This window comes from Coturnix japonica, chromosome 1 (assembly GCF_001577835.2).
Source record: "Coturnix japonica isolate 7356 chromosome 1, Coturnix japonica 2.1, whole genome shotgun sequence".
Classification (NCBI taxonomy): domain Eukaryota; kingdom Metazoa; phylum Chordata; class Aves; order Galliformes; family Phasianidae; genus Coturnix; species Coturnix japonica.
Window position 1 is genome coordinate 13,664,365 of NC_029516.1, and position 25,386 is coordinate 13,689,750.

Genomic DNA, 25,386 nt, shown 5'->3' on the forward strand with positions numbered 1-25,386 from the left:
GCTGTTGGTGCAGTAACGCCCGGCTCCAAGCTGCCCAAGGAAACCCCGCCTGATTCCTTACCCTGCAGGATGCTGCCATTAGAGCTGACCTTACAGGGGAAGCAGGGTGTCAATGCACACTGAGATCGCTTCAGACTGAAGCTTGGGGTCACATTTTCAGTCTGTTTGTCCACCTATATTTGTTTAGAGATGCTCAAAAGCTAAATACTTCAAAATGCTTCTCCAGTGGCTGAAAGGAACACGCTGCCTCATTTATGCTGCTGCCAGCCCAGGTACCTTTGCATACACCACTACATTCCTGTGGCTGGGTTGCAATCACAGGTAAAATCGTAAGGAAACTGGGTTCTGTGGGCCGTCATCTCCCTGCGCTGGGATACCAGCCAGCAGGGGCTGCTGTGGAAGTTCCATAACACTGAGTGATCATTGGTGCCTTACAGAGCACTGGGAGCTGCTGAGCCTTCGGCAAAGCACGAGGATTATTCAGATCAATTATCCCCCCTATGAAGAAGATGATCACAGCAGGTTCAGCTCGGAGATGCCATGGCAGTTTGCTTTGACAATCAATTGAGGCAAGCTAGAAAAGAAAATCTGCTTATGTCGAAGCCTTAGGAAGTGGGAGGCGAGTTGGGTAAATGATAGTTCCACAGTGCAGCAGTTTGGCTGCGCAAATCCCTGCCCATGTCAGCAGTTCATTTATATAAGGGACAACATCTTCTAGTTTCAGATGTAGGAGCCGGCGGAAAATAGAGCCACTAGCCAGTGGTGATGAGAACAAAGGGTGGCAAAGGGGCTTCAGTGCTGCGTGACACGCACCCCTACAAGCACATGACCTGTACTGCAGGATGGAGAACCAAAAGAAGCTGACCCCGTGGAAATAAGGGCCGTGAATCTGCTGACAGCGGCCCCAAGGGAACAAAGGCAACATGCCGAGCTCCTGCGCTGCGTGACGTAGCTTTGCGTGTGAAGATGTGTGGATATATATATATATATGTGGATGGCAGCAGCAACACAGTGAGCCATCCTTGCTGGGAATCTTTAAAGGGGAAGAACAGAACTGAGAGAGGACATTATCAGAAACGTTTATTTGTTGCTATTTGAAGCCTTGCACAAACACTGCAGTGAGAAGGGAAGTAATTCATACTTTCAATCCACGGGCAAAACACAGGAACACATCAAATATTTGTCAGTGCAAACAGTCAGAACGAACCCATAGATGTGCTGTGGAAGGAGCTGAGGCCTTTCTGCTGACACCTTACTCTGGTTTTGGTGGGATCTCTTTGGGTGAAAAATGAATAAATTTGTTCCTTTAAAGTCACGTTTGATTCTATGTACGCTGCTGTGCGCTGTTTCATTTCCATATTGCCATGCGCTGCTGTGCACTTCCTGTTTCCATATTTCCATGTTGATGTTCAGTGCAAACCAAAGGCAGCTTTTCCTCTTAGAACAGGTGAGGATTTGACAACAGTTCTGAACCGAGTGATGTCAGACGTGCCTTGAAGTGAAACGGATCTTTTCCTCTACTTCCAGGAGCAGCAAAGTCACCTTCCAACTCCAGAACCCGACAGGTGGGGAAGCAAATCTCGTTCCTAAGGTTTATGTTTAAGAAGCCATTGTAAAATCACTGTTGTGTTATCAGTTTGAGGTCTGCAGACAGGCAGAGATGGCAGTTGATAGGCAGAGATTCATAGTTAGTATTAGTTTATAAGCAAACAGACTACAGAAGATATTTTTTCTAGCCAGGTTAGCAAAATCCAAATAGATCTGTTAAATGAAACCTACTGGGAACAGGATGAAATTGGGGAGCATTCTTTCTGTTCCTTCCCATGCCGTATCAGCCGGTCACTGCTTTTCTCCCCCCTTCATTGTATCAATGTAGTTCAGAATGTCCAGCGTTGTTCTGTCAGCCAAAGTGATGTACTCGGATTCAGAGCTGAGCGCTGCTGTCCGCGCTGAGCCGCCTGCGGGCGGTGCGTGATGCTCGGGCGTTTTGTGCCCCCCAGCGGTGCCGGTGGGACGCAGCCCGCAGCTGCACACCCGCATCAGGTCACACTGGGTGCCCGCATCCACTTTCCCCGTTTGCGGGCCGGAGCTCTCGGTCTGCACCCAAACGTCGCACCTTGCGCTCTGCGTGTCGTGTGTTCTCCTGTGGGTTTGGTGTAAGGAGCTGCCCTCACATAGAGCAGCGTGCTCCTTCTGCTCCTCTCTGCTGTGTGAGATGGAGTTGTTCTGCTGAAGATGGCCGGCTCCTTCCATAGCCGGGCTGCTGCTGGGCAGGGAAGGCACAGCTCCGTTGTGAGCAGCCCTGGTGGGCTCTGTGCGTGTGGGAGCTGAGATGAGGTTGGCACTGTCTGTCCGGAGGTGCTGCTTGTCCGTGTGCGTCTTCTTCCTGGCTGCATCTTCCTCTTCAGACTGTATGAACAGAATGGTGTGAATGCAACTGCTACACCAGTGCAGTAACTATGTACAGAGTTAGTAATCAACTCAGAGCTAAATCATGAAATCTATTGAAAGGCCAGAATTTTCTGCTGGCCTTTGTGCTCTTTCTCAAGGATGCACTCCTGGCCTGTGCTGGAAGGAAGGTGGGTAAGGAGGCTCCCTGCTCTCATGCAGGTTTTATATTCCTATGTTTTGGTCTATTTTTTGTGTGTGTGTTCAGTAATGGCTGAGAAAGTACAGAGCACCAAATCTTCCTCCCTTCCTGTCAAGGAAGAGAGAAGAAACTTCCTCAACATCTTCCTATAATGTGACACGTTGCTGTCATTCCACAAGGCTCAGCATTACCAAGAGACCAGACCTCAGGTCTGTTGAGTCAGGAAAATGTACAGCTAATCATTTATGGGAAACCCATCCAGGGCCACAACTCACCGTGTCAGGGCTGGAGCTGAAGCAGCTTTCAGTCTGTCTTGGAGAGTAACTGGGAGACGGGCTGCTGAGCGGGGACTCCGCATCTGAAAAATGGGCTCCAGCAGAAGGAAAAGATACTCATTAAATATTTCCCAGACATCCAGCTCCCAATTACAGCATGCAAAATGGAGCATCATTGCTACTTCTGAAGCAGTTTAAGATAGCAATTAAAGATTAAAGCATCAGCAAAGTCAACTCGGGTTATGGCAATACCCAGTTCTCCTCCTCTCAAGACAAAATGTCATGGCCAAATGTGAGATGGGTGTCCCAAAGCTCCAGCTGTGCTGTCAGTCTGCACTAACAACAGAGCTGTGCTACCCAAGAGGAGGGTTCTGCAGAATAGAGGGAGGGAGAGAATGGGGCAAAATCCCTGCACGTATTGGCTGCCATACAAATTATATGGGCCTTAGGCCGTGTTTTTCTCTTGGAGGGCTCTGGAAGATCTGCTCTGAGATACAGTTAGAACAGATGACACACCCAGCTACCAAGGGAGCAAAGAGGACATGGGATTTGTCTGCTGATTCCCCTCGCCCTGTGCATGTGTGGATCCACAAAGTATAATGTGGTGGAAGAGAATAAAGGCTGGCAAGATAGTGAAACGAAATGTCAAATATTTTGTGATCATATCAATTTGTATTAAAGAAATGGCCAAGTTTTTTTCTTTATTCCTCCAATAATGGTCTACAGGAATAGAAAGAAGATGACCAGTATTTACCTGGCACTGTTACAGGGTGCCAGTGTTCATAATCTTGAGTTGTGGTGTTCGGATGAACACAACCTGACTTCACTGGTGAATTATTGTTTATTTTATTTATTGTTGTGCAGCTCCCCCTACTTTCAGAGCTGGGTTGGCAGTTTAAGGGACCCAAAGGAAAAACATGTGGATAATACTCACCAGAAATGAGTTAATCTGAACTTATCTTTTCAAGGGAACGTGAATGCTTAGTTACCTGGTAATGCTAGTGAACAAAAATAGGAGCACTCATAAAATGTAACATCCCGAAAAAGATGAACATACTTTTCCCTGGATTTAAAAGTAAGTTTCATTTTCATAAGTAGAGAAAAATCTGATTTGTGACTGATTACATACAAACGATACTAACCCTGCTTCATCCTGCGAAGGTTTGAACTCACTCCAAAGCTGTATTCCTTCTGCTGTGCTTTCACAAGCTTCCAAAAACAAGCATTAATAGTGAGCTGGAGCAGCACTTCAGGTTATGTAAGCGAGGCACATTCAGTTTCTCTATTACATAAAAAAGTACACCTTGCAGTTCACTGCAAACTATGTTATGGAATGCAACACCCCTGAGCAGTACTGTGTGTACCTGGGTGAATACTGCGGGCAACACATCTACAGATTTATATATCTACTAGCAGAAAACTTCATTACAATACTGAAATATCCTATATATAGTGATATATATAGTGGACACTGCCTCAGAATCACAATGTTGGACAAAGAGTACCTTATAAAATGTATTTCAGGCATCAGCTTGTGTGTGAGTCAGAGCGCGTAAATTATGGGCCTGAAAAGACTGACATCTGAACCACTTAACCAGAAGTTCTTCTTTGTGGATTTTCCATGTAAAGGAACAAAGAAATGGAGATTCCATGGAAGTTAATTCAGATAAAGTAACTTCAAATTCTAACTGTTCTGGATACTTCTGTTCTACTCTAAATGAATGATGTAAGTGCTCTGGTAGTAGGTAGTGCTAAAAATGTTTATAAACAAGTTACCTCTTCCAATTCAAAAAGCTGGTTCTGTTTCCAAACCGATTCTTCCACGGACTCATCTCTACGAGGTGCAAACAGAGCTCTCTGGTAAGTGATTTCTCCAGTGCTTTTACTTGATTTCTAAATTATCTGTTTATTTATTGCCAGCAATCAGGAAATGTTTTCCCCTACTGAAATCCTGGAATTTATTTCAGACGTTTAGCAACAAGAACCTCTAAGCTTTTTTCTGTTTGTTTGTGGAATCTCATATGAGCTGACTGTAGATATCTGACAAATCTACCTTAGTGTAAAATATGGGGCACTCACATATGCCACGTTTGGTGCAAGGAAGACCCTGATTTCCTCTGTAGGCAATGGAAAGGGATGGGGTATCTTAGAGGTCAAATTTGAGCAATGGCTTAACTGCAGGGACTAAGAACTATCATATCAAAGAATCTTTCTCTTTAGTTATTACAGACAGGTGTAAAATAGTACAACAAATAGCTTACATACACATAAGTTTATTCATGTTAGTCATTATTATTCTCACTGGGATAACTTCGGGACTTTGTTAACATTATTCAGTATTTTTGCTGCCTTGTCCTCTTAGACAAGATTTCTCCTGTTCAGAAAGATCTCTGCAGTTATCACTAATTAATAGATTAACAATTTGTATTGCACTCACCTTTTATTTCTCGAATGGTTCTGCATGCTCTCCTTTAAGTTAATCTGCTGATCACAATAATAAGCATATGGTTCTAAAATCAAAAAGAAAACCTCAATTTAAAAGTGCAAGAGCATAAATATAGTTTGAAAATAACTCCTTCTATCAACTTCTAAAAGTAACTTCAATAACTGGATTTAAAATTGAATTGCTGCAATCCAAAGATTGGGGACATGTTTTGGGTCAGGGCTAACACATATGTGTTTATACAAAATACATAGCATGAGATGACTGAAGGGAAAATAAAACAGAATATACGTCCCTACTTTGTTGGCACTCACCACTCTTTTCAGACGTTGAAGATGTCTCTTTGTTTCCAGGTGATAATAAGTAGAGCTGTCCCTCACGACAGTCCTGAAGGTGGGATTTATGAAGGCTGTTTTTCTTGTAGTTTGCAGATGGTGCATTGTTGCTTTTACATAAAACCTGCTCTGGAGCTGTGAAAATGCCTTTTCGGTGTCTGTCTACAGAATTTTTTCTTGCATTAATTGCAGGATGAGCCTCTCCAGTATTGTATATATAGTTCCTGCTGGTCATTTGATTTCTATTATCAGGATCAATGAGAAAAACAGGAGCAGTGCTTTGGTTAACGTACGGATTACAATGCTTTGTGGAAGCTTTATTATAGATTGGTTGGCTCTCATCTCCAAACAGGGACAGAAAGGGGCAGTCATTTTCATCTTGAGGAACTCTCAGGTCTGCAGTTTCTTTCATGACACCAAACAGTAATTCTTTTATTCCTTCAGTGTTTTCTGATTCTTTTCTGGCCATTATCACTGGATCTTTCCTGGCACAATTCACATAGTCCAGCCTTGGGAGGAAAGGGAGAAAAAAATGTAAGTTGCTCTGTACACAAATAAGCAAAATACTAACTGCTACCTCTGCAGATTATCAAATTGATACGAATTTTCAAAGACTTCCCTGCTCAGCACAGTTGCCTCTGTTCTGAACATGCTATTTCCACAGAAAGAGTGTCCCGTGTTTTATTTACACACATAGTAAGGCTGATATAAGTAGGGCTCTTTCATGATGTCTCCAAGCACGCTGAGATGTGCAGTGTGTCGTCTCATTGAGCAGGGAGCTGTGATTTATAAAACCAACCACAGTATGTCACTGCTGCTCCACTTAAATGACCAAAGAAGTCCACTTTGGATTAAAAGTTAAAAAAAAAAAGAGGATGACAGCTTCTTCAATTTGTAAAATGGTATCGAACAGTTTGCACTTGTACTGAAAACCCACAGTAAGATCTATGCATTATTTCACTCCTGGTCTCTTTAGCAGTGACTTCTTGTGTAGGATGGCTCAGTAACCCTATTTAAGCATAGAATTTTTCTGATCTGGAGTTAGAAGACCAGCTATATGTTTTGTTTTGCCTATACTTTACTCCCCCTCTTCTCTCTGTAGTGCTTTTGAAGATGCTATCATGCTTATCATTAACACGAAAGCTATCATGCACTCAATTACTTGGATCTTACTCTAACTTTTCTACCACTTCTTTCTAAGCTTGATCTCTTGACTTTTCCAAAGATCTGAATGGAGAGTTAAGAGTTTTCTGAGACACAGAAAAATCAAAACATGCCTTTTATTTTAAAATAAATGAATAAATTAAAAGAGCCATCCTATCAATGCAACTTGAAAATGGAGATGTAGTAAAGAAAAAACTTACTGAAGAATAATTCTGTAATGTCTTGACCAGAAAACACTTGGAACTGGAAAAAGATCCTAGAGAACTTCAGGGAGAAAGCTGTGTCCTGAACTTATGTGAAAGCCATACCTTAGTTTTAAAAGACTAATCACACTGGAATTTGTTTCTAGAGAAAGCTGGATGCATTCAAGTGAGGAAGGTAAAAACATTTTGTGGTGCAATTCAGAGGCTCCTTCTCCATTCTAGCTGAACATTTTGTAATGCTATGTAAAAGGTAATTGTAGGTGAGGAAGTTGACAAGTATGATGCAGAGTGAAAAATATAAGATACCTACATTTTTAGTCAATATGATTCCCTTTCTAGGAGAACTGGCAGTTATTGGGATAGAAGAATTAATGAGTGTAATGGATGAAAGCAAAACATGGAAGAAAAACTAAAAATGGATCTGAAGAATTGTTGGAAAAGGAGATGGAGTGTTGTCAGTGAGTCATGAATGGGTAGAGGTCTGCAGGGGGTGCCATAAGAAGAGTGCAGGCCTGAGAGTCTGTGGAGAAATTAAAAGTGAGATTTAGGCAATGTAAGATTACATAGGGCTTTAACAGCAAGATATTTGTCAGAAGTGACCAGGATATATGTCAAGGTGGACGTTGTCCTGATTTTAGGCTTTGCTGGAGAAACCAGGAAATCCATGAAGAGAGAGAATGTTCAGGTGGCTAAGAGTGGAAGCTCATATGTCCACCTTTTATCACATGATCAGTGAGCTAATTGGTGCCTTGGCTCCCCAGGCAAACAAGCTGCTGTCACTTCAGGAACTGACAAGTTATAGATGACCTTTTTATGGCTCTACCTTATCCACATCTAGAGACTGATGCAACCTTGAGCAGACTTAGAGAATTAAGAGAAAAATGGAAAACTAGCCCTGTGAGACCCTCAGACAGATGGTAAGAACTCCTGGAAGTAAACTATTCAGTACAAATTTGTCTGGCCTTAATCCTTTTGTGATTAAAACGACTCTTAATCAGCACGTGCAAAGAGAAATCACTTCAAAGCTTCTGTCCATTCTGTTATGTTCTGTCCATACCTTTATGTTCTCATAAAAGTGTTTTTAATCAATTATAAAGTAATGATAATTTTAAAAAAGCTACAGCAGAATTGCATATGAAATAGGAGAGTAAATACTTTTTTCCCTGGAATTCTCAATGTAAATAATGTAAGTGAAGTTGCTCAAGTGCTGAGGCATCAGGGTCATCACTTGTTACAGTAAACAGAACTAATGAGAGTGCCTGCAGCTCCCCTTCTCTTGGCCAGTCCTTGGTAAATCCATGCGTCTGGATGAACTGCAAAATACCATCCTGTTTACATCACAAAAATAGGCCATGGTTCCTAAAGCTTACCAAAGTCACATTTTATTGTCTTTCAGAACATTTTAATAGCTTTGCTTGTTCAGTCTTTCTATTTAATTTCAATTCCTGCTCAAAAGCACTAAAAATCAGTGAAAAGTCATGTGAAGATAAAATTCAGATGATCTTAGTATTCCTCTAACTTAATGGTGGCTATTTATCTAAGGTGAAATCAGGAAGGCAGCCTACCTGTGCAATGGCTTCAGTAGCTCCTGAGGCTCTGTATCAGACTTCCTGAACATACATTGGCTTGAGTGATTTGAAGTCCAAGGGTCTTGCTCAGAAATAGTTCTTGACTGAGAAAATGGTCCAAGTTATAAAACTCTGAATCTACAGTTGCAGGTTTTTAAAATTCAAAATTGGGTTTGCAAACAACATCCATATTTTCTATCTTAGTTTCTCTTACTTATTTTTTTACTTAATATTATCTTTCCAGTAAAAGCCAAGACATTACCACTCAAGTGAGTTCTGTACAGTTCATATTTCTTTCTATTTGCATGTCACTGCTCGTATGCAAAACATCTTCTTGAGTATCCCACGCCCCCATAATATCAGCAAACTGGACAGACTGTAGCAAGCTGCTGTTTCACTGATGCAGACCAAGTTGTAGAATGCTACTGTATGGAAAGGCTCTGAGAGGCACCTAATCCAACTGCCTGCTCAAAGGGAGGCCAGCTTCAAGGCAAGTCCAGATTGCTCGGGTTTTTTTCACAACTGGGATGACCTATTTTGGTGCTCAGCTTACTTTCGTGACAGCTTTTTCTACACAAGCAGGATTTCCAATGTTTAAACTTGTGATTTTTACTACTTGTCATTACATGGGGGATCTGTGGCTCTGTCCTGTCTCTAATTCTGTTTGGATTCTGGAAGACAGCATTTAATTCCCCCCTTCATCCCCTTCAAGCCTTCTCTTATCCATGCTACACCAACCCTCTTCATTCAGTCTCTGTGTTCATCAGGAGCTCCAATCCCCTCAACATTTTTGTGACCCTCCATTAGTCTTCCTCCAGTTTGTTGATTTCTCTCTTGGACTGGGAGGGACTCAAAGTGGGCACAGTATTTCAGATGTGTTCTAACCTGTGGGGTTTTGTTTGTTTGTTTGTTTTCAGAGGGGAATAAGCACTCAAGTGCTAGATAAGCTCTTTCTAACACAGCCTTGTATTTAGCTGGCCTTTCCTGCAACGTGGACGCACTGCTGACTCATGTACAGCTTGTTATCCTCTGGCACCCTCAGGTCCTTCCCTGCAAAGCTGCTGCCTACTCAGTCAAATCCCCACATGCACAGATACATGGGATTATTTCTACTGAGGTGCAAGACCTGCATTTCTCTGTGTTGAACTTTATGAGGTTCCTGTCAGCCTTCAGATTGACAAGATCCCTTTGAATAGCAGCCATGCTACTGTAATGACCACTATGACAATTTTTGGTTTCATTTGTGAACCTCTTGTGATGCTGAGGGTGCATTCTGTCTTGTCGTCCAAATCACTGGTGGGGATGTATCAGACTTGTTACTAAACCCTGGGCATTCCTGCTGTTATTGACCAGTTGCCAATTAGTCTTTAACCTGTGGACTTTCAGCAAAATGGATAATATTACAGATAATATTTTTCACCCACTCATATGGTTCATACCTCCCTACTCTGGCTATTAGGATACCACAGTAAACCTTGTCAAAAGCCTTCCTAAGGTCATAGCAAATAATATCCACTGCTGCTCCTTATCCACAGGGCAAATCATTTCATCACAGAAATCAATGTCTTGTCAGGCATAGCATGGCCACAGTAAACCTATGCTGACTGCACTCAAACACCTCCTTGTTCTTCATGGACCTTTAAACAGCGTCCAGGAGGTCTGGTTCTACTATCTTGTAAGGGACAGAGGTGAGGCTGATAAGCTGGTACTTTCCTAGTTTTTGCATATACATAACATTTGTTTATTTCTTGTCACTGAGAAGCTGTCCTCACCACTGTAGTCTTTCTGCAGATATCAGCGGTACTGAAAGCTCAGCGAACAAAGGCTCAAATTAAATCTATTCCATACTGGTAAAAGAAATACATATGTATTCACGGAATATTCATTACCTCCAGCCTAGAAGAAATTTTTCTTGTTAATCATTATCTTCACCGTAATGCTAATTCTATGCCCCAAATAGAGAAAGTAAAAAAATATTAGTCAAACCTGCTTCTTTAGCTTATCTTCATAAGTCTGTTCCCAAGGGTCACCCATTAAGTTTGTATTGAAACTTTCTTCTGAATACTGTGCACAGTTAGAGGACCAAAAAATAGAAGGAGACAATGGACAGGTGCTCAAAGCTGATGCTGTGTTGTCTTCATGTCCCATACATTCAGCGTAAGTTAGTTCTGTTACTTGCGTTAACTAGATAAGAGATAGCAAAGAGATTTAATTTATCTAACATTGTTATCATCTAAGCATAGTTGAAAAGGATCCAACCTTTCTAGATTTTTTACATCTCTTTTCAGATATACTCTATTCAAGAAAAAATGTTCATGTATTCAGGTATGATTTTTTAATTAAAAACATGATAATGAGAGTTTATACTGGGGCAACACATAAGTACCTACTGAAGTTGAAGTATGCACACAAATGTTATCCTGGTCATGTAAGTAGAGTCCTGAGAGAAATTGAGCTGTCATTTTGATCCACTACTTCCAGCCATGCTAAATCTGAAATATAGCTTCTGTATCTTCAAGTGACAGAGGAAATAGAGTCATAAGGGAAGGCTGAGGAAATAGAGCCGTAAGGGAAGGCTGACTTAATGTGATACCCAGAAAAATAGTGGCAGCTCATGGTGATCTTGGCTGAAACACGTTAGACAGATACTTTTCACTGCTACTAAGCAATTCTTCCTCACTCAGAAGGAACTTCTAGCTCTAGAAAACGTCTTGCTCACACTAACAAAATATGGTTTGGCAAAAACATACAGAGAAATATGGAATAAGCATTTTTTTCAAGCATTTTTTTTCAGCAGATTCCTGTCTGATATGAACAGCAGGAGTCAGTGCGGTGTCTGAGCAACCAAAACTCATAATCTTCTAAACTCTTGCTTGTTCTTTACTGAAGAATGAGTCATTTAAATATATATATATATATATATATATAAATTCTATCAAGAAAATGCACTGTAATCTCAATGAGTGTAAGAACTTCCCAAATGTAGCCACTGAGACTTGTACTTAAATTTCTCTTAAGGACTCCCTTCTGTCTGCGCTTCTCACATCTCCTCATTTATGATGTGTATTGTTTTTAATTTACCTACTGTGGCCTTAGTCTCTTTCCATAATCTGTCCTTTGTGACTAATTTAGAGCACAGATATTCCTAAATGTTTTAAAAAATGCCCCAAACAAGTTGAGCTTTTCATAATATTCATAAGAAATAGCAGGGGGAAAAAAAGTAAGAAATATGATTGGCAATTAACAACTCAATGTAGTCTTAACAAGGCTCAAGAAGCCTTTACGCTTTTAAGAACTCATGAAATCTGATCATTATGAAAAATCACTTTAAAAAAAACATTGCTACATATGTGACTTGACATCACTGAGAACGATAAACTTACTTTACGTTGATATTTTTCTTTCTCTAAGAGATGCTGCCTTCTGCTGTCCAGTACTTGCTCTTGTAACCTTGTAAAACGAATAAAAACAGCCTCTGAAATGGAAGATCTGTAAGACTGTAAACTTCTTGACCAGGGTGTTAACTTCAAAATAATTTTAACAGTATTTCTTTAAAAAGCCCTTGGTTTGTATGCCATTTTGAGCAGTCAGCCCGTAAATTGGTCACTTAAGCATGCCTGAAATTGGATGGCAAACAGTGTAAGTTAAAAATGCTGTTTGAATAGTCAGCTCTGTGAGATGAACTTAGGGTATGAACAACATGAGTAAAGTAATGCATTTGTATATTTAAAGCTCTGAACTTTGTGAATAGTTCTGAGTTTAGAGTTTCTTTACTGATGATAAAAGCATCCCTGGAATGTCAGCAGCAGTCGTGAAAATACTGTGTCTTAGCGATGTATATTTAGCATACTCAATACCCCAGATAAACATTTCTCAGTCTTTTCAAGGCAAGATACTCGTGAGCATAGAAGTAAAAGGGATCCTCTGATCAGAAGATCAAGAGATTGACCTGTTTCAGATTGGTCTTTCCATGCTCCTTTGCTACTGTATTGGCCTAGACCCCAGTTATCTTGTTGCCATCAAAATGACATGCTTCCATGCATGTTAATAAATACACACAAAGTAGATCTGTACTGCAATGGTAACCCCTTCTAACTGTTTTAGAAATCAAATGAAAATAAATTATGAAGCACATTTTACGGAACTTTAATATCACTTAACTACTGCCTGTTTTAAACGAGTACCTGTTCTTGATGTCATCTAAGTGTGCTGCAAATTGGTTTCGTAGTGGTGACCTGGGAAGCTCTATGTTGTTCCTTCTAAAAGGGGCTTTTACATTTTCAGTTATATCAACATGGACTGGCTTTTTCAGGTTGCCTGTGATGAAAGTATTTGGAAGGTCAGCACTGGACTAGAGACTAAGCTTTGAGCTCCCTAATTTTTCATTACAATTCCAAAGATGTTTTAGGTTTCTCAAATCGTTTATTCATTTAAAACTTTTGTTTTCTTTTATTATCAGTAACGTAAGAGCTCTACTCTAATTGGTACCATAGCATAAAACTGTGGGGCAACTGCTGTCTATGGACAGGCTCTGTTGCCCTCATCAGCCACCTTCGAATCTTTCTGAGTATAGGACAGCAACTGCACCTCAGTTCTGTATATGAATATCATAGAATCATAGAATCACAGAATTACCCAGGTTGGAAAAGACCTTGAAGATCATCAAGTCCAACCACAGCCTTACCAGTACCCTAACTCTAAAAACCCTACACTAAATCATATCCCTAAGTATCACATCCAAACAGCTCTTAAACACAACCAGGGATGGCGATTCAACCACCTCCCTGGGGAGCCTATTCCAGTACCTAACTACCCTTTCTGTGAAGAAGTTCTTCCTAATATCCAACATAAACTTGCCCTGGTGCAATATGTCATAGAAGAAAAGAGTGAGAACTCAAGCTGTAGAGATTCTGGGAGAAGCAGATTATAACAAAGTTACTCTGGGTAGAACAAACAGACTATTCCGAAAACAAAATAAAGTAGTAGTTACTGTACTGTAAGTGGAACACAAATGTACTGATTTAATGGCAAAGGGAAAAAGAAGTGGAGATAGGGTAAAATTAATCCATGGAATGAGGGAAATTCATAAGCATGCAAGGCTACAAAGCTGAAATAGGTTGTTTGATTTCTCCTATGTCCACACTTTTAATTCAGTCATTATTGTCGTATTTACTTGCTATTTTTTATTTTTAAAATAAATGACTATTTAAGCATTAAGTTACAACACAGCGGAAAAAGAACTGAGATAGCAGTGATAATAAAAGATAACTGATCCTGTTAACAGTGAGGTCAAAACACTGTAACCATAAACTCACCAGTGCTGTCTTTTTTGGTCGATATCTGGTTAACAACATAGAGGTTGAGGAGATCTAAGCTGACTGCTGAACTTTTAGGAGATGATACTCCCAGAAGCTTCATCTTTGATTTAAGTTTTTTCTTTTCAAAGAATTCCTTTTTTTAAAAGAGAGATTAAAGGAGAGAATAAGTTTTTGACAGAAGCTTCATACCTTTTTCATTGGAATACATAAACATTCTGATGCAATTCTTATAAATAAAAACACCTCAATTTTTTCCAGATTCACTCATTCAATCTATTATCACTTGATTTATTTTTTATTACTTTGAAAAATAATTCTAGTATCATTTGGTCATATTTAAGGAGACCTCACTGCAGCCTTCCAGAACTTAAATGGTGCTTGTGAACTACAAGGAAATGGACATTTTACATGATCTGATAATGAAAAGACAAAGGGGAATGGTTTTAAACTAGAATAGTGGAGATTTATATTAGATATTACAGGGTATTTTTTCCTTTTGCAGTGGTGATGCACTCATACAGGCTGCCCAGAGAAGCTGTGGATGTCCCATCCCTAGAGGTGCTCAAGGAGGGGTTGGATGGGTCTCTGGGCCTTGATGGGGCCTTAATCTGGTGACAGCCCTGCCCATGGCAGGGGGTTGGAACTGGATGGGCTTTGAGATCCATTCCAACCCAAATCATTCCCTGATTCTGTGATATTCAACATAGGTCATGGTTCTCCTGATGCCAAAATCTTAGTCCTTAAGTACTTGCGTCTCAACTTCTGTATATGATCATTAAAAGCATTTTTTCAAAGTAAAAGACATAATCAAAATCCTGCAAAGAAAAAAAGTCTTTGAAAAAAACTTAACACAATCATTTGCATAACATAAAATCACAGTGGCTGGAACCATTTACCTTTTGCTTTCTCCTTTCCTGCTTTAATATGACTCTGCTCCTGAAAGATGCAAATAATTATTGTTTTAATTATAAAGGTGTAATCTTGAGCAGTGGTCTGAGCTTCACGTAAATGTTAGCAAGAATTTCGGAAGCAAATTGTTCTGCTCTGCTATAACGGCTCAAACCTTGAGGCAATGAAGTCAATATAACCCTGCTGAGGTCACTTTGGCTGGTCCTGGTTTACTTAGGTAAGGCTATGATCCCACTCTATCTCAGGGATATAAAATATACTGAACATTCAGATGGAAAAGCTTTGAGGTATTTAACTTGCAATGAAACAACTCATAAATTCTTCACTTCTTTAAACTTCACAAGCAATCTTTGTCAATATTTATTCTAATTTTCAATTTCATGCTGCAACAGTTACAAAACCACATTAACAAAGAAAGCAAAAGAGCACAGCACAACTTACTGCCTTTCAGGACTTTATGGCATATTGGATACCATGATTAAAATTGGAGTTCTGGGGCACTGTTGTGAACATGTTGAATATGGGTGCAGTGTTCGGGTCAAGTAAGAGTTGCATATTTATTGAAGAGTTAGAAATATGGAATAGATCCCTGCAATTACAATTTTTTCTTTTTTCTTTTGTTTAATACTATCTCCAAAGTTATAGCACTCATAGAATGGAATATCCTGAGTTGGAAAGGACCTGCACTCTTTCTGAACACATGCACATAAATACATATATAATTGTAGAAATGAAATATATAAATTATATATGTATATATGATGTGTATCATGTGGTTCTGTGTCCTACATTTGTTGCTAGAGCAGCTGTGTCACCATAGTGATGTTTTTGCTCCTTCTGAGCAGTGCTGGCACTACATCAGGGCTGGCTCCAACCCAAAGTCATAGTTTGCAGGTGGGTGAGAGGTGGGGAGGAAACACAGCCACAGGATCAGACCGACCAAAGAGTTATTCCATACCTTATGCTGTCTATAAAACATAGGAGAAAGTTTGTGGGGGTGTGAGGGGATGTGCACATTTGTATAAAGGCAAATCTTCCAAAGCAGCTGCTGCTCGTGCTGAGGCCTTACTTCCCAGCAAGTAGTTAGACATTGTCCATGGATATGAAGTAGAGAAGTTTGATTTTTTTTCCCCTTCACTTCCACATACAGACTTTCCTTTTCTTTTCTTAGAAATACTGTTATCTCAACCCTCAAGGTTGAGGTTGAGGTTATCTCAAGGTTTTCCTTTCACATTTTCTCTCTGTGGCAGACTGACATGGGTAGGCACCTGACAGCCAGCCCAGGTCAACCCTCCACAGCAACTTTCAGAAACTCCATTTGTCTGGAGAGACTTACAGATATGAAAGGCTTTATTTTAATTGGATTCCACATATAACATCAGAATGAGTATAAAACTGTGTTTAATAAAGCTACTTTCAAATGATCACAGAAACAGTAGGGTTTAAAATTCTGATAGGCAAGAAGTACGGGACCTAAAGAAACTGAATATTATACTGTTGGGTTTTCTTTATGTTATCAGCCCATAGACAATGATTTTAATATTTCAGTGAACCTTAAATATGCCCAGAGTGTGAGGGGACAATGGAGCTGCCACATGTCATGGCCCTGCGGGTCTCTGAGGGGACACCAGGCCACACCATGGCCCTGTGAGTCTCTGAGGGGACGCCAGGCCTCAAACAGAGTTGGAGCCATTTCTGGTGGCCCTGAAGAGTTTCACTCACCGGCTGCCACCCACCCAGTTCATTTTGTGCTGCTGAGGAAGCAGGGAGGGTTGTCCCGGGCAGTGCTGGGGAGGGGGAGAGCTGGCAATGGCCACAAGGACGGTGTGCTGCCCTGTGGGTGCGCAGCCCCAAGGCGGGGCCCTCTGTGGGGCCTGCTCCTAACCAACAGCACCAGGGCCGTTGATCTCCACGCTCCCAATGCTAACAGAGAAGGGACAGTGTGACACAGAGAGCAAGAGGACAAGGAGAGCAAAGGGCTGATGGGGAGGAGGCAATGGTCTGGCTGCTGCCACCCTTCTTCTGCTGCTTCCATTCTCTTAGAGTCTGCTGACAGAAATCATTTCCCCTTTGTCAAGGAATCGCAAGTCTCTCTTCTGTTCTGTGTGCATCAAATGTGCAGCTGTTGGAGTGGGTTACAGAGCAGCTGACATTCAGTCTGACAGGCTCAGCCTGTAGTGCCACTGCTGCAACTGGCACAGTTTGTGGGGCAACAGATGAGCACTGACCTTCCCCAGGCATGCTGGGGAATCGATGAGCACTTATTGCTAGCAGACACCCTCATTTTTGGAGCTGCCTGACAAGATTTTGGGGATAAATAACAGCACACTGGCACAAAAGGGTGGGAGGCCCCAAGACTGAATGGGGAACAACACACAACTGCCCTCGCTCTTGTCCCTGCAACTCACTGCCACTTAAAAACCATCAGTACAATTTTATATACTAATCTCCCATGGAGTTACTGCACTGAATTATCTTAACTTTTCAAGGTATCTGTTGGGTAGCTATTGGTGCAGCAATGAGCAGAGTGCTTAGAGTAGAAGTAATAAGACTAACATTAAAAATTACCCAAGCATTTTCTTTAATTTTTATAGTGTGTTTATCGAATCCATGGCTAGAAGATTGGAAAAGTGAAAATGCCTGCTTCTTTAAAATATAACCAGTTAAACTGAACTAAGTTATTGGAGAGAATGTGTTACTATTGTTATAGCTCAGATCTTTCTGATTAATAAGCCTAATTGTTTATTGTAGCAGTACTAGATTATAAATATATATATTTTACATGGAAGATTTTGAAGTGTTTGTTTATGCGCAACTCATCAGCTATTATGACAGATCATACTGAAAGATTAAACTCATTCGATCAGTTTCTATTTTGTTTGTATTTCCACCCTGTGTAAATGTTTAACATGTTAATACTATGTCTAACAATGTCTTTTTTTTTTTTTTTTTTCCTAACACAGTATTGACATTCATCCTGGAGGAGGCTCAGGGGAGACCTCATTGCTCTCTATAACTTCCTGAAGGGAGGTTGTGGTGATCTGGGGGTCGGCCTCTTCTCTCGTGTCATTAGTGATAGGACCAGAGGGAATGGTTTCAAGCTATGGCAGGGGAGATTCAACCTGGACTTTAGGAAATATTACTTCTCAGACAGGGTGGTCAGGCACTGGAATGGACTGCACAGGGAGGTGGTGGAGTCACCGACCCTGGGGGTGTTCAAGGAAAGACTGGATGTTGTGTTGAAGGACATGATTTAGTGGGAGCTATTAGTAATAGGAGAAAGGTTGGACTGGATGATCTTTTAGGTCTTTTCTAACCTTGGTGATTCTATGATTCTTCGATTCTGTGATTGCTCTTACTTCCACGTAATTATCTGGATTTAAAGGAAAAAAACTACTTTTATTTCTGCTGGATTTATTGAATCCGGTAACAGCACCTTGTAGAATCAAAGAAAAGCAATGCAGCAGCTTCAAACAATTACTTTTAATGTAAGAAATCTTCCCCTCCCTGAATTCATTTATCCAGATAAAGCTTTCCAATGGTCATAAAATATAAAAAGATTTCTTCGCTGAAGGCAAAGTAAACACTGAAGTAAGACTTGAGACTCTAAACATCGCACCTTGACTGTCAATATTTGAAAACTCCTGATGAGATGATTGTGTTTTGGAGTGATGCCATACATTTAAATAACTGCAGGACATGATTCGTTTTTAAAAGCTCCTGATAGTGAGCTTCACAGAACATAACTGCTTCTCCAGGAAGTGAGATAAACTGAATAAGTAGACACTCTTGGTGTGTGGGAAATGGGTATTAGGAAGAAAAAAACACCAAAGATTATCCGTATTTGTAACATTTTAACAACTCTTCAGAATGATTAAATCTGACATTTCTTTGTTTAGAAAGTATTTATTATGCGGGATCTTCAGGACAGCTTTCCACCTGTTACTAAAGTAAAGCAGCTGTGGTCCTAGAGCACTGAAATTTCCCCTCTGATATGCTGCTTTATGATCAAATCAGCTCTAGTTACAAGTGATACTGAAAAGCTGTCTGAAGTGATATAATGGAAGTAATGGAAGACCAGGTTTCTCCAGGAGGGCTGATATAGAAACACTGATCACACAAATTCTGACACACAGCTTTGAGTTTAATCATGTATAATCAGGTATGGTTTGGTGGATGGATGACTCAAAGCACATGTTTGGCTCCTACACTGTGTCCCAGCACCCAAAGAGGAAGAAGTTAACCAAAACAAAACTGCAGGAAGTGGAAATGTCTTTTGGTGCCTACAGCACTGTTTGTATCCTGAAGATCTGAATGATGATGTTTTAGGCCAAAGATTAGATAGCAGAGAAGCCAGATATGTAGGAAAACATTCACCTCAGTAACACATACAGTCTACACAGATTGAAATTCAAAGCCCAGCTGAGAAGAATATGGGATTGTATCTACCTGAAAGACCATCTGCCAGGATGGTACCATTGACAACAGCATACTGACAGGTAGTTATTCTTGATGGTATTATTAAAAGAGAATTATTTTTCATAGAGTGAGCCCTCAGAATGAAATGCGGTCCTTGGCTTGAGGCAAAGCAATGCACAAGACCTGGTTCAGAGTTTCAGAGGGGACTCCTCTCTTCATAAAAAAAAATAGCATTCCTACAAGGAACAACAAAGGCCAGAGAACCCTCGATGGTTGTGCTAGATTATAGTAAGGGAATGACATGAAACCTGCTAAAAAGGAATTAGGAGGGACAGCTAAAAGAACTAAACTAATACATATAGTGAGGGAAAGCTGAAGGATACAGACGTGGAGCAAGAAGCAATCTGAACCACTGCAAAAACCTATACCACATTCAAAAGAAAATAATAAAAGGTTACATTAAATTTGATAAACATAAAAATATAACTAGAAAGGCCAAAAAGAGTTGGGAAACAACTCTACACGGGAATGAAACTATGAAATAATTCATCTTACACACTTTGTGGTGCTCAGGGATATGATTTAGCAGAGGGTTGTTAGAGTTAGGGTACTATGGTTAGTCTGCGGTTGGACTTGATGATCTTCAAGGTCTTTTCCAACCTGGGTAATTCTATGATTCTAATTCTATGATAATGCCAACTAGTTCTCTGGGTGCCTTTCCACAGTCATGCAAGTGATTACACTGAAGTCAACAGAAACTTTGGAAGCACTTCAGTGGGGTACTTCTCTGAGTAAGGGTTTGTATGATCACCCTCTGCTGAACTTGGCTCTGACCAAAGCCCCACTCCAGTACGTACACAAACAGCTCAAAACTGAAAAAAAAAAACCACCCAGAAATCTGATCTCACCATGTGAGAGAACATGATGCAGCATATTTTAGAAGCAACGTCCTGTTCAGTGTTGGTAGGAGACTGAAAAGAATGGAAATACATTGCATTCATTGAGTGAAACACAGCACAGCCAGATTTGCTTCACCTAAACCTCGCCGCAGCCCCAGCTGTGGGTGTACACCCACACTTGCAGCTCTGCAACCAAGGTCTGCTGAAGTGAAAGGTCAGCAGACACATGGAACTGAAAGAGAGCTGTGAACTCTCCCCTCAGTAGGAAAAAGCTGGAGTAATGAAATGTTGCAAATAACTGTGGTTTGGCAAGAGAGCTCCAAGAGCACGCTGTGATATTCACAAGCCAGAAAGCAAAGTCCTTAATTGTAGATCGGAATCAAAGAGCCCTGAGCAAGGCATTTTCTCAGCCACGTATCCTGTCGGTGCCCTGAGAAGCCTTTTTCTTTTGCTGACAAAGTAATGAGCAGTGAAAGCAGGCCTGGTTAGTAACTGAAACTTAGCGGTACTGCTCTGCTTCAGAGGTTGATATCTTCTCAGCTTTGAGTTGTGTACTGGAAAAAAGGAAGAAGAAAAGCTACAAGGGCCTCGATCCAGATCTCTGCCCTGTCCTCAGAGGAAGGAATTCCAGGAAGCCCCAGGATTACTCCACATTTCTGCATAACTTTCTAGTGCACTAGGGAAATAAACTGAGCATCCTCCAAGCAATGGATGCTGCTCGGCCACGTTTAGCTCATCTCGGCCTGGGGGCTTTTTGGATGGCACCTGCAGCTGACGATGCACAGCCTGACTTTCAGAAGCAAAGCTCTCTCAAACCAATTGCTCACCCCAAACCTCGCCTTGCGCACTGTACCCGAGGGCTCGTTTGTAACACTAACGTGGCTTTGTTTGCCTGGGTCACGGCGGGTGAACCGGCCTCTGTCCATATCTGGGGAGAGCTGCACTTCCCTGCAGTGCATTTTCTAGCCGTTCTTGTCCTCATGCACCGCAAACAAACGCTGGGTGACACGCCCGCAAGTGACAGGAAGCCCCCCCCCCCCGCAGCCCCTCGGCCGCCGGGCCGCGCTTCCGACCCGAGTCCCTCCTCCTGCAGGGAGGGGCGCGGGGCCGCCGGTAGAGCCGAGCGGCCGCGGGGTACGGCGCGTTGTGCCGAGCTGCCGCGGGCAGGAACGGACTGAGCTCCAAACACCCGCGGACCTTTCGCTATTTCCCCGGGGCCCGGCCCGCGGCCGACGAGTGGATCGGAGCGGCCGGGTCGCCGGAGGTGCCGCCCCTTGCGGCGCAGCCAATGGCGTGTTGCGGGGCGGGCTGCGCGGCGCCGGGCTGCGTTGTGCAACGCGCCGGGCCGGGAAGGAAACCGTCACCCCGGGGGGAGGCAGCGCTCACTCGGCATCTGCCCGGCCCGGCAGTGCGGCCAGGAGCCCGCGGGGTCGGCCTGACTGCCGGGCATGAGACGCCGCCGCTAGGATGAGCCACATGCTGCATGCGGCGGCCCGCAGGCTGCAATGGAGCCGCTCGGGAGCCGCCAAGCGCGCTGCCTGCCTGCTGGCCGCCGCATACGGGCTGAAGGTGCTGTACCCCGTCCTACGGAGGAGGCTGAGGCGGGCGGGATGCCGCGCTGAGCCGGGCCGGGGGGCGGCGCAGGGCGGCGGGCGGAGCAGAGCATCGCCGGCCGTCAACGCCGAGTTCTTGAAACAGCTGCTGGAGCTGCGCAGACTGTTCTTCCCCAAGCTGGTCAGCGCCGAGCTGGGCTTGTTGTGCCTCCACTCGGTCGCGCTGGTTTCCAGGACTTTCCTGTCCATTTATGTGGCGGCCCTCGACGGGAAGATCGTGAAGAGCATCGTGGAAAAAGAGCCCCGGAGCTTCGTCGTCAAGTTGATCAAATGGCTGATGATCGCCATCCCGGCCACGTTTGTCAATAGCACCATCCGGTACCTGGAGTGCAAGCTGGCCCTGGCCTTCCGCACGCGCCTGGTGGATCATGCCTACGAGACCTACTTCGCCAACCAGACCTACTACCGAGTGATCAGCATGGACGGGCGGCTGGCCAACCCCGACCAGTCCCTCACTGAGGACATCATGATGTTCTCGCAGTCGGTGGCACATCTCTACTCTAACCTCACCAAGCCCATCCTGGACGTGGTGCTCACCTCTTACACCCTGATCCGCACTGCGCGCTCCCGGGGTGCCAACCCCATTGGGCCCACGCTGCTGGCCGGCCTCGTCGTCTACGCCACAGCCCGTGTGCTCAAAGCCTGCTCACCCAAATTTGGCAAGCTGGTGGCCGAGGAGGCACACAAGAAGGGCTATCTGCGCTTCATGCACTCGCGCATCATCGCCAACGTGGAAGAGATTGCCTTTTACCGGGGGCACAAGGTAAGGAGAGAAACCTGCTGGGCTTGCTCCTGCAGCACCAGAGCTGACCCGTGCTTCCCCTGCCGCACTCTGCACGCACTCTGGTCCCTCTGACATTTAAATCTGTTTACAGCTCGCACTTCCCGTTTCCTAGGAAAATGCAATCTCACAGGCAGTGTCTGGGGGGAGCAGAGCACAGTTCCCTTGTGCTCTGACAGTGTTCCTGTTTTGCAGCTGTACCCTGTGCTTTTCTAGAAAGCCGATCGTCGCTATTGTTTTTTTCCCCACCCAGTACATTCCGCTTAACTCTTCCAGGCTTTTCTTTTCCCTTCCTTGTTTGTGAGCTCCCAGCTTTAATGCTGCAGGAATCACTAGCAAGCCACAGCAGAAAGTCTAGGGGAAGACTTAGTGATAGCACAGAGACCACAACAACCTTTGACACTCTTTTACATAGCTAAGCAAAGATGTAGTCATCAGAGCCTTAAAATAGCTTAAGTACAGTACTTCAGCAGCCAGTTACATAAACTAACGGGTTGTTTTAAAGCCACCTTATGAAGGAATTCTTCATATCTTTATTAGAAGTGGATTTTGGCTGTCACAGCTTTTGAGTATGACTTGGAAACAAAAAGTGGTTTCACGTAAAGTGAAAATAAGGGCTGGTAACTAGCCTGAGGTGTTGCCAACTCTTTCAGTCTAAGCAACAATTATATAATGCAGATGGTTTGTTTTGGTAGAAGCGATTGTTCTCCAGAGCTGCCTATCGTAGTGTTTGCAGTGCAGCTAAATTAAACAGTTTCTTCTGTTTCCCCGACTTCTGGCTTGAACTGAGTACATGATGTCATACTGACTTGGAACTATCTTTGACTTGTTAAACCTCTTGGGATAATTCTCTCTTCCTCTCGGCTGTTCACAAAAACAAGAAGCACTGCGTTTCAGCGATGAGCTCTGCAGATTTAAGTCAGAGATAATTGATCCCCAAACACTTTACAGTTTGAGGAGTTTCAATTGCTGTGAAACTCTTTAGCTGCATCTTCATTGAAGGATGTAGAATCAGTCTTGTTTTGATTGCTAGTGTCAGCTATATTTACTACTCATATGTTATTGTATATGTTAGAGATGCTAAAAGAACTAAAAACTTCCCAGTGTGGATTAACATACAGCGATGTATGTAAGAGCCAGGTCCTCTGGCTTCAATAAAGCCATGCACTTCTGCTATGAGAATACAGAGCTGTGAGGATGAAGTACTGCACAAGAGGTGGCACTCGGGAACCACAGCTCTGGATACTTGATTAGTTCATGCACATGTGTGAGTGTATCTTGCATGGTTTGTATATTTTTGCTGTATTGTATAAATGTATTTATTTGTTTATTTTTAACTCTAGGTAGAAATGAAACAACTGCAAAAAAGCTACAAGGCTTTGGCAGATCAAATGAATCTCATTTTATCCAAGCGCTTATGGTACATCATGATAGAGCAGTTCCTGATGAAGTATGTCTGGAGTAGCTGTGGCATGGTCATGGTCGCCGTGCCCATCATCACTGCAACAGGATTTGCAGATGGCGGTAATACCAATTTTATTTATTTCCATATGGTTCTGTAGAGTTACATCCTCAAAAGACTCCTTTCCTTCAGTGTTGGTCACATTTCTTTATTGTTCACAGCCTTTTTTTGTTGTTGTTTCTTTTTTTACCACATCCATGTCTCATGTGTAACTCAGACATAGCAAGCCAGTTGAGGGAGGAGCAGTGCAGAAGATGCAGCTTAGAGCATAAACCTGATGAAGAGTTATCATTTGGGACTTAGAGGGTACTCCTATGAGATTATAACGACAGTTGCAGTTCTCATTCACTGACTGTTGTTGGGATAGCATGCTGGTTCTTGCAGCAACTCCTACTATTATAAAATACTTATTGCTAGCTTTCCTAGAAAGCTTATCTCCTTGTTCTGTAAACCACAATGTAATTGTAGCTAGTTATTCTATTACATGTTGGCTGTTAGGAACCGCTGTTTCCCCTGACTCACTGAGAGAAGAGCAATGAAATTTGTGTTTCAGGCTTTGTTGTCATCATTCTTGACATCCTGTTGACATAACTTCTCCAAAAATTGAATTGAGACTGTTGTTATTATAGATGCTATAAGAAAAAAGAGGGCAGAAGGGAAGTTAGTTAGGGAGGGGGGATGAAGACACGTCATGCAGTTTGCCTCAGCAGGTCGCCTTATGCACAGGTGGAACCACAGAAGATTTTACAGTGTCCCTAGGATTCATTAAGCATGGATGCTACAACGTAAGCAGAAGGATGAGTTTTACATTTGGTACATTTAAATAGGAAGGTGTTGTTTTTGAGGTAGGTTTTGGTGAGGACATTTCAAATCAAGGCTGCTCAGCTCAGTTAACAAGCTCAGTTTGACCTGCCCACACATTATTTAGTAGTCTCGCAGTTGTGTCTGCACGTGGTTCAGCTGCCTGAGCTGCTGGTTGTCACATGGCTTAGGAGGAACACCATATCAGCACCCTGGCTGGCATCCTGCTAACGGCTTCAGAAATATCAGGAGGTCCTGTTCCAAACAGAAGAGTTTGTAAAAGTTGTTTCACCTCATGCAACTAGTGAAGGTTATCAGCACAACAGAAGTGCTGAGAGTCACCGTCAGTGTGAGAGTGCCATCATCAGTGTAGAGACTGTGGAATTCATCAGTGTAAGAGTCCGTCTGCTAGGATAAGAATGAATGCAGTCAAAGAAAAGTCATTTAATTGCACATTGTATGAACCTCCCTGGTATTATGGCATGGATAGAAAATGAAAAAGAGTGCCCTTTGCAAGTATTAAGCCATTTTAAGTGAAAGTATATGGAACAAATGATGGATAGTGTGTATGCTCAACTAAATAACGTTGTTGTTACTCATGAGTAC

General features: G+C 42.5%; 2 protein-coding genes across 4 annotated transcripts in view; one reads left to right on the forward strand and one right to left on the reverse strand.

Annotated features, from left to right (window-relative positions):
- Window positions 1-1,062: 1,062 nt before the first annotated feature.
- Window positions 1,063-21,202, reverse strand: C1H12orf40 (chromosome 1 C12orf40 homolog). 3 transcript variants are annotated; one of them, XM_015851602.2, is made up of 13 exons: window positions 21,002-21,202; window positions 14,793-14,832; window positions 13,894-14,029; window positions 12,763-12,895; window positions 11,962-12,028; window positions 10,565-10,762; window positions 8,576-8,682; window positions 5,623-6,152; window positions 5,303-5,375; window positions 4,642-4,699; window positions 4,008-4,074; window positions 2,866-2,948; window positions 1,063-2,409 (listed from the first exon to the last, which is right to left on the reverse strand). In XM_015851602.2, exons 1-13 carry the CDS (start codon window positions 21,103-21,105, stop codon window positions 1,840-1,842), a joined length of 2,166 nt encoding a protein of 721 aa, XP_015707088.1. In that variant the 5' UTR covers window positions 21,106-21,202; the 3' UTR covers window positions 1,063-1,839. The 3 variants fall into 3 exon arrangements, with proteins under 3 accessions (XP_015707088.1, XP_015707079.1, XP_015707098.1); XM_015851593.2 differs by having other exon boundaries at window positions 2,866-2,960; XM_015851612.2 differs by lacking the exon at window positions 21,002-21,202 and adding an exon at window positions 16,528-16,607 and having other exon boundaries at window positions 2,866-2,960.
- A 174-nt stretch (window positions 21,203-21,376) lies between these two features.
- The window catches only part of ABCD2 (ATP binding cassette subfamily D member 2), a 39,621-nt gene continuing 35,611 nt past the window's right edge, over window positions 21,377-25,386 (forward strand). The window contains exons 1-2 of the mRNA XM_015851579.2: window positions 21,377-22,499; window positions 23,861-24,041. Of these exons, the coding sequence (XP_015707065.1) occupies window positions 21,591-22,499; window positions 23,861-24,041 (1,090 nt within the window). The 5' untranslated portion in view covers window positions 21,377-21,590. The remainder of the gene's footprint in view (window positions 22,500-23,860; window positions 24,042-25,386) is intronic.